The following is a 9,962-nucleotide window of genomic DNA, read 5'->3' as shown; positions in this document are numbered from 1 at the left end:
AAAAAAAAAAAAAAAAAAAAAAAAGAAATTAGCTAACCTAAGACCAGGCACCATGGTGCACAACTGTAGTCCCAGTGTTTTGGGAGGCCAAGGCAGATGAATCACTTGAGCCCAGGAGTTTGAGACCAGCCTGCTCAACATGGTGAAACCTCATCCCACAAAAAAAATATATATATATATTGGGCATGGTAACATGCTGCTGTAGTCCCAGCTACTCACAAGGCTGAGGTGGGAAGAGTTCTTGAGCCCAGGAGATAGAGGTTGCAGTGAGCCGAGATCATACCACTGCACTCCAGCCTGAATAACAGAGTGAAACCCTATTTAAAAAAAAAAAAAAAAAAAAATTAGCTAACCTAGATTCTTGAAGTATATACCATTATTAGGAATGTCCTATTTAAGTACATAAAACAAGGATTCCCAAAGTGAAATAAAGATGTCTTTCTTTTTTTGATTTACATTTGTTTTGATTTACATGGGTGGTATTCATAATTTTATGTGAATCCTTTTTCAGTTCCTTTGGGGATCCCATTGTGTTGGGGTATGAAGAGTAAAAGTGTCAAGGATTAAACATTGTTTTTGACTACATATGGTTTCTCCTGTTCATACTCTCTGTATAGCCTTAAAGTGAAGGAGTGGAACTAAGTAGTTCAGAAAAGCCATCCTTTTCACTAATTTTTATGGCATGAAGCCAAGTGAAGTCATGTTGCTGATTATCTAGAATTTTTTCCCAGAAAGGACTATAGTTAAAATAGCTCGAATCTTTTGGTCATATATTAAATTTAATAAATATACATAAAAATATATTTTCTTTAGGTCACAACCTGAAGACAAAGGTATACTACTGTCTTTTATTGTAATTACTTCTAGCCTTACATAGGTAATTACTTCCTTTGATGATGTGATTTTTAAAAATATAACGGTGGAAGACTATGTTCTTTAATCACATTTGGCTATGTATTGGCTTACAATACAGTTTGGTTTTATTTTACTATTAATAGAATGTTGCTTCTTTTAATAATAGGAGTTAAAAGTGTTAAGTGCATTTTATTATTATTTCTTTTACTTCCTTTTCTATCTTTTCTAAGTGTTTAGAAAAGAGCCAGAGGCATTGGCATGTTTTATTTTCTACAATAGTTTTTTGGCGCAATGCAGTGACAGTTCATAGTTGAATTACATAGACTTAGTGTGATCTGTTTTAATCTTTGCTGTATTGTAACATAGATTTCTGTGCAACTTTTTTTTAAGAGTAAGGATTGATAGGAATCTCTTTATTTTTATATTTTTATTCCATCTGTAGATGTGAACAGGAAGTGCTGGTGTTTCACAACCAAGGGAATGCATGCAGTGGGTCAGTCTGAGATAGTCATTCTTCTACAGTGTTTACCAGATGAAAAGTGTTTGCCAAAGGATATCTTTAATCACTTTGTGCAGCTTTATCGGGATGCCCTAGCAGGTATGACTTAGTCTGCTCCCTTTGTAGATGACAAAAAAATTTTGAATTCAAATACAAGATAATAGTCTTAACTTTGGACATAAGCATGGCAGGGGTCTTTGATATTAGTGGCAAGTTGGAGCTTTCCATGGTTTGAGGAAATTATAAATTTTAGTATTGTACCTGGTGTGGTTATTATTTTACAGAGGCTGAAATCAAAGCTGTAAGAGAATCTGGTGACCTAAACGTAAGAGTATTTTCTTTTTAGTGGCCTAGGGGTCAGGATATTGGTATCTGGTAGAAGGAAGCATATTTGTAACTTACTTCTTGTTTCTTTGGTTAACAATATTTAATCATAGTGTAAATGCTAATGAATATTCAAATTTCAAAAACAATTAGCATAGACGACTTTATGGCTTGTGGCTCCAAAATAAATCGTAAATATTAACTAGCAATTTAAAAGTAAAGGCATAGAGGTTAGAAGTTGGGAAAGACTAAGGATATTAACATAAAAAGAAACTAGGCTGGGCGCGGTGGCTCAAGCCTGTAATCCCAGCACTGGGAGGCTGAGACGGGTGGATCACAAGGTCAGGAGATGGAGACTCATCCTGCTAACACGTGAAACCCCGTCCTACGGAAAAAATACCAAAAAAAAAAAAAACTAGCTGGCGTGGGGCGGCGCCCTGTGTATCCCAGCTACTCGGAGGCTGAGGCAGGAAATGGCGAAACGGAGGCAAGCTTGCAGTGAGCTGAAAGTGACTGAGACGCCACTCACTCCAGCCCGGGGGCAGAGGAGACGTTCCATCCTTAAAAAAAAAAAAAAAAAAGAAACTAAGATTGAGAGAAAAGAAGCACAATATTTTTTGGCATTAAATTATTAATATGACATTGTGTATTGACATCTGCAAGGTCCAGCTTCTCTTTGATTTAACAAGAATGAGGGAAAAAATGGATTGGTAATTGAACTGTTCTCTTATGTAACAGATTCAGTATATAATATCAGTACTTGATAAATAGATTTATCTTGACGAAAAAGACTTGGAGATGGTGTGAGTGACTCGGGGTTTAAAGCTATTTCACGTATTATTGGGAGAATATTTCATACATAAATAATAAAACCATAAATTTCAGACTTTCTTAAGGAAAATTCATTGTGGAATTCTGTGCCAGAAGATAGTACCAGATATAAACAATGCACTTCGTGAATGAAGTGTTTATACAGGCATTACTAAATTGAACAAAAATCAGAAGCAACCCTAAATCCCGTTATTTGGGAAAAGTTGACGTGTTATACTAGTAATGTGAGCATCTTTTGAGAACCTTTTGGCCATTAAAACAAATTTATGAAAAGAATGTAATAACATGGAAATGCTCTTAAATAATTACAGAAGCCAGAATAATAGGTGTATTTTTAATGTGATATAGATTAGCGAAAATATTGTGCCGTTATTCTTCATTAGTCTACAGATAATTAGAGTGTAGCATTACTAGGGCAAGGTGATACACTGAAACTGACCACACGATACCTGTAAAGTACCTTTGAGTGTTTACCGCGCTGTTTCCAAATGGAGGGTTAAATCTGAAATCACCTCAAGGTTCTCCAGGCCCCATAAACCTGGAGCCTGAATTACGTCCCTGGAATAACCAGGAACTTTCACATTTCTCCTCAATCTTGATAATGATTGCACTGTTAAAAACTCTAGAAAATGGCATTGGAGGTCTCAAGTAATGTACGTTCATGGTGGATTTTGAGAGGGTTCAAGACAAGGGTATGGCAGTTCATGAATGCTATTAGGAGCCATCCTTTATTCTGTAGGGAATGAAGAACCATTGAAAGAATTTTACAGATGATGAGTGACATAATCAGATTTCATTTTAGAAAGATGACTAGTGGAAGCAGTGAAAAATGTCAAAGTCTTGGAGTCTGTGGCAGTTAAGAAGCAATTTATCCAGATAAGCAATGATAATCACTACCTAGAATATGCTCACAGTAAAATTGGAACTAACGCTGATGTACACAGACAACATGCAATGACTTCACAACATGCGAGCAAAAGCCAGGCACAAGAAGAACATATTGATATTCCATTCTAGTGATTTCTGAAACTGGCGAATAATCTGTGGTGATAAGAAATTAGGTCAGTGTTTGCCTAAGTGAGTGAGTGCAGGTGCTAGAACCTGAATACAGAGAGTCCCAGACAACTTTCGAGATGGAGCTCTATAGCGTGGATTAGGATAGTAGGTTACATGGCGTTTGCCAAACTCATGAAATTACACTTAAAATCTATTCTTTAAATAATAATTATACTCGGTAAAACTATTTTTTAAAAAGATGTTCAGGAACCAGCAAGAAATAAGAATTATCAGGAGCCCACACTTTGGGAGGCCGAGACGGGCGGATCACGAGGTCAGAGATCAAGACCATCATCCTGGCTAACAAAACCCCGTCTCTACTAAAATACAAAAAACTAGCCGGGCGACCTGGCGGGCGCCTGTAGTCCCAGCTACTGGGGTGGCTGAAGCAGGAGAATGGCGTGAACCCGGGAGGCGGAGCTTGCAGTGAGCTGAGATCTGGCCACTGCCCTCCAGCCTGGGCGACAGAGTGAGACTCGGTCTCAAAAAAAAAAAAAAAAAAAAGAAATTATCAGGATTTAAATTAAATAATTGCAGTGGAAATAGAGTATTGGAGAGATATGAAAGATGTGGTGCTTCAATTCAGTAGGATTTGGTAACTAATTGGATATGAGGGGTTAGAGGGGGCAAGTTAAGGTTGGCCTCAGATTCCTCGCTTGAGCACCTAAGTGTATGTTGGTCTTATTCATCAAGATGGTGAATAGAAGAACAGATTTGGCAGAGGAAAGGGAATTCTTTGTTCAGTGTGCTGAATTTGAAATAATGACATCAGATGAAACATGAAAATGGCAGATGAATATATGGGTATGGATCCCAGAAGATAGGTCTGAGTTAAGATATACAGATTTGGGAGATACAGCTTTTATGGGATAGTTGAGAGTATGGTTGTAAATGGGATAGGCCCGTGTGAAGAGACTACATCTGTAGATGGAATCCTGGGAGATAGACATCCTCTCTCGGCAAGGAGAGGATGTGAATTATTGCGTGAATTATTAAGATATGTTTAGCATAAATGGTTATATTTTTTAAAAAGGATACTTATATGTCAGTTGAGTCCGTTTTGAACTATTAAATTGCAAAATTTTGAAACAACAAAATACTTGGAACTGATTACACGATACTAATGATAGTCTCAAGGTCAGACTATAATACATCTAAGCCAACTAAAAATACTTTCTATAATGTAGGATAGGGACGTGAATATATAGATGTATATGTAAGGAAATAACATTTCAAAAGCATAAATAAGATGAAGGAGTTTTTCCTTGAATAGGAATCATTTCACAGCTCATCCAATATTGAGACTAGAAAGCATTTTAGATAATTTAATACAAACTCTTCATTTTTTAGATAAGGAAAATCAGACCTAGAAGTGTGAATGGCTTACCTAAATCACAGACCAAGTTGGTGGCGGAATTAGGACTATAGCTCCCAGATCAGTATTCTTTACATTATGTCAGTTGCCTCTGTGTATCCATTAATAATATGTCAGTTCTTAACACAGATATATTATCTATATACTATACATATTTATTAAGAATCCTGTTTTTAGATAATCAGGGTAATAGCTTGATACATTTCACTATAAATTTTTTAATAAGTAAAAATATATTTTGGGTATTCTAAAACAGGGGTCCCCAACCCACAGGCCACGGACTGGTATTGGTCAGTGGCCTGTTAGGAACCAGGCCACACAGCAGAGGTGAGTGGCAGGCAAGCAAGTGAAACTTCATCTGTATTTATAGCTTCTCCCCATCACTCACGTTACTGCCTGAGCTCTGCCTCCTGCCAGATCAGCAGCGGTATTAGATTCTCATAGAAGTGCGAACCCTGTTGTGAACTGCACATGTGAGGGATCTAGGTTGTGTGCTCCTTATGAGAATCTAATGCCTGATAATCTGTCACTGTCTTCCATCACCCCCAGATGGGACAGTCTAGTTGCAGGAAAACAAGCTCAGGGATCCCTCTGATTCTACGTTATGGTGAGTTGTATAATTATTTCATTATAGATTACAATGTAATAATAATAGAAATAAGGTGCACAATAAATTTAATGCGCTTGAGTCATCTTGAAACCATCTCCCCTCCTCCACAGTCCGTGGAAAAATTGTCTTCCATAAAACCCATCCCTGGTGCCAAAAAGGTTGGAGGCTACTGTTCTGAAATGATCGCAGACCAGGCGTGGTGGCTCACACCTGTAATCCCAGCACTTTGGGAGGCCAAGCCAGGTGGATCACCTTAGGTCAGGAGTTCAAGACCAGCCTGGCCAACATGGTGAAACCCTGTCTCTACTAAAAATACAAAAAATTAGCCGGGCATGGTGGTGGTCGCCTGTCATCCCAACTACTTGGGAGGCTGAGGCAGGAGAATTGCTTGAACCCTGGAGGCAGAGGTTGCAGTGGGCCGAGATCATCCCATTGCACTCCAGCCTGGGCAACAAGAGTGAAACTCCGTCTCAAAAAAAAAAAAAAAAAATTACCACAATTTATTATTTTTCTCTTCTGTGTAGTACATTGAGTGAAATTGACAAATTGTATCTTGAATTTCTCCTGAGTGTGAAACCTTGAATATTGTATCACTAGCTTAGGGTTTTTCTGCCCTAAATCACAGAAAAGCCTTAGGAGCTATTAGATGAACTTTTTAATAATTTCCTGTGAATTTTAAAATCTAAACTACAGGTATTTAATAACCATATGTGTATTATATATCTATCTATGTGTGTGTATCTATGTTTCACCTGTATATACACACACACTTTTTTGTCATGCACAGTTTTTGCATTCTGCAGTGAAGAGAAACATTATAATTTGTGAGAAATTATGTTCTGAGAGTTTCAGAATGCCTTCTGGTTATGACAGTGCCATCGGAGGTTCTAGACTGTGTATTGTTTCTCCCTGTCTCCCATTCATTCCTCCATATTTTGTTCCTGTTTTTTGCAAACCATCTATTCAGAATATAGACTTGAATGAAGTTGGACTCGTATCTACCAGATTGTTATTTCTGGAGTTAATCTCTGGTTGTTTCCCTCTCTTACTCAAAAGCTTCTTTGGCTTTGTATTGCCTTTAGAATTAACTGCACTCCAACATTCAGTATTCTGCATGATCTGTTCCTAAATTTTTAGTCTCATTTCCTGCTAGTCATCTCTCCATACTTCCATTGTGGCCAAACGAAACATTTCTTGGTTCATTTTATGTATATTCTGATGATTATCCATTTCATTACCCATGATTATGCTACTCCCAACCATGCTATTTCCCAACACCCCAACTGTCTCAATCCTGTCAGTTGTCCTAAATCTTAAAGACCACTTTCTCCATGAATTCTTTCTTGATGGTCCTCCTAGACAGAAGTAATCTCTTCTGAACTCCCTTAATCTTTTGTTTTTAATTTAATTAATTAATTAATTAATTAATTTTGAGGCAGAGTCTCGCTCTGTCGCCCAGGCTGGAGTGCAGTGTTGCCATCTTGGCACCCTGCAACCTCTGCCTCCCGGGTTCAGGTGATTCTCCTGCCTCAGCCTCACAAGTAGCTCCCAAGTAGCTGGAACTACAGTCGCATGCCACCACACTTGGCTAATTTTTGTGTTTTTAGTAGAGACAAGGTTTCACCATGTTAGCCAAGCTGGTCTTGAACTCCCAAACCTCAGGTGATCCACCTGCCTGGGCCCTCCAAAATGTTGGGATTACAGGTGTGAGCCACCGTGTCCAGTCTAATCTTTTATTGTTAAGAAAGTATTTGGTATTGTTATGGTTTCAGTGTTTGTCCACTCTAAAACTCATGTTGAACTTTAATTGCCATTGTAACAATATTAGGAGGTGGGACCTTTAAGAGGTGATTAGACCATGAAGGCTTTACCCTCATGGACGGGATTAGTGCTGTTATAAAAGGAGGGGGTTCGTTCCCCTTTTGCTCTCTCTTTGGGAAACTGAGGCAGGAGGATTGCTTGAGGCCAGGACATTGAGACTAACCTGGTCAACATAATGAGACCCTATTTCTACCAAAAAAAAAAAAATTAACTAGGCCTGATGGCATATCCCTGTAATCCTAGCTACTTGGGAGGCTGAGGTGGGAGGAGTCCTTGAGCCCAGGAATTTGAAGCTGTAGTGAGCTATGATTGCACCACTGCATTACAGCTTGAGTGACACGGTGAGACCCTATCTTTAAAAAAATAATAATAATAACATCATGTCATGGTTCATGTTTTATTTCATTTTCAAATTCTGAACCTTTTGGTAAATTAAATTTATTAGAATTATGGTATTGTAGCTTTGCAAAGTAATTACTATTATTATTTTTTTGAGACGGAGTCTCGCTCTGTTGCCCAGGCTGGAGTACAGTGGCATAATCTCTACTCACTGCAAGCTCTGCCTCCCGGGTTCACACCATTCTCCTGCCTCAGCCTCCTGAGTAGCTGGGACTACAGGTGCTCGCCACCATGCCTGGCTAATTTTTTGTATTTTTTTTTAGTAGAGATGGGGTTTCACTGTGTTAGCCAGGACGGTCTTGATCTTCTGACCTCGTGATCCACCCTTCTCAGCCTCCCAAAGTGCTGGGATTACAGGCATGAGCCACCGCACCTGGCCTCTTTGCAAAGTAATTTTTCAACTGATGAGAAAGTTACATGGAACTATTTATGAAGAGGTGATTTAAGACAAATACCTAACATTTTTGAGCACTTAATATACGCTAAGCAGTGTATTCATTGCCTTATGTACACTATTTTATTTCTTCTTAAGTGCAACTCAGATTCATACTGTCACTGTTTCTATTTACACATGAGGAAAATGAAAGACACCGAAGGCCTAAGTAACTTAAGATCACACAGTTAGGTGGTAAGTGGCTGAACCCAGGTTTAAACTCACTTATGTAGTCTGTAAATCTCATGTTTCGAACCATAAGAAGTACTATAGTGTCTCTTGAGTGGTTTTTTTAAGAGATAGGGCCTTGCTCTGTCACCTAGGCTGGGTAGCAGTGGTGCCATCATAGCATACTCACTGCAGCCTTGATCTCCTTGGGCCCAAGTGATCCTTCCTTCTCAACCTCCCAAGGGGCTGTGATTACAGGCATGAGCCACCTGACCTGACTCCTCTTGAGCTTTCATGATCAATCTCACAGATACACTAAACTGAGGACACGACCTTTTATGAAGTAGTCATGCATAACTTCAGTTTATTGCATTACAAAGAACTTTAAGAAACTTTCTAAATTCTTTTGATGGCTTGAGTTTTAGTCATATTAGCACTTAGAAATATTAGTGTTTATTGGCTGGGCGCGGTAGCTCACGCCTGTAATCCCAACACTTTGGGAAGCCGAGGGAGGCAGATCACTTGAGGTCATGAGTTCGAGACCAGCCTGGCCAACAGTGGCTAAACCCTGTCTCTGCTAAAAATACAAAAATTAGCCAGGAGTGTTGGTGCACACCTGTAGTCCCAGCTACTTGGGAAGCTCATGCAGGAGAATCACTTGAACCTGGGAGGTGGAGGTTTCAGTGAGCTGGGATCATGCCCCTGCACTCCAGCCTGGGTGAGAGAGCGAGACTCTGTCTCAAAAAAAAAAAAAGAAAGAAATATTAGTATTTATTGAAATGAATGAGCCATTTGCTTGGAAATGGTTCCATTTGAGTTGATGTGAGGATTAATATGCTTTGAAACAAAAGGAAGCTGTTGTCACATAGATATTTAAGTTATATTTGAATTGAATTTAAAGATGGCTGGCTACTGGTAAGGATTTGAAAAATAGTTTAAATTCCAAATTAAAGATGGAAAATTGTAAATTACTGTATCTGTATATTTTTTGAAAGACTGTGTGATATACAGAGACTAGGAGATTGAAAGATCTGCTTTCTAGGTTTTACTTTGCCACTTATTTACCTCATGTCTTTTCAGAGTCACTTCACCTCTACCTCTAAGCTTCAGTTTCTTCATTTGTCAAATAAAACCCCAAATTTCAGGGAAATGGTACTGTTCTGCTTACCTGCTAGCACTGATCTGATGATTATCTCATTAATGTTATGTAAAATTACTTTATAAACCATTGATAATAAAGCATTTAACATCTTTGCCAGGTCATTTAAACTCAGAAGCAAGATTTTGTGTCATTTTAGTTATATGGGTTCTTCACTAGTCTTGGGGTATATATAAAATTAGTTCTGTGGATTCATGGCATTGAATGCAGTCATCGAGAAGTACCTATATAAATTAGTACATAACAGACTTTATGCGTTCAAGAGCCTCAGATTAGGTCTTCAGATGAAAGCCTTCCTTTCTTTGTCAAATTCTTATACCCACTGTTTTATTTTTGCCAATATCTACACCTGTGCAGTGTTACTTGTTTGTAGATGAGATAGTATATGACAGTCTAAATCAGTCATTATTGGTAATCTACATTTTTTTAAAG

At 38.4% G+C, this 9,962-nt stretch overlaps 1 protein-coding gene across 1 annotated transcript in view; it reads left to right on the top strand.

Moving 5' to 3' along the window:
- ZFYVE9 (zinc finger FYVE-type containing 9) overlaps nt 1-9,962 on the top strand; it is a 203,943-nt gene that overhangs the window by 132,283 nt on the left and 61,698 nt on the right. Inside the window, exon 9 of the mRNA XM_017874503.1 lies at nt 1,298-1,453. Within this exon, the coding sequence (XP_017729992.1) occupies nt 1,298-1,453 (156 nt within the window). The remainder of the gene's footprint in view (nt 1-1,297; nt 1,454-9,962) is intronic.

Source organism: Rhinopithecus bieti, unplaced genomic scaffold, assembly GCF_001698545.2.
Source record: "Rhinopithecus bieti isolate Rb0 unplaced genomic scaffold, ASM169854v2 scaffold_7684, whole genome shotgun sequence".
In the NCBI taxonomy this organism is placed as follows: domain Eukaryota; kingdom Metazoa; phylum Chordata; class Mammalia; order Primates; family Cercopithecidae; genus Rhinopithecus; species Rhinopithecus bieti.
Note: the sequence above shows the minus strand (reverse complement) of the source record. Positions and strands in the feature narration are given on the sequence as shown.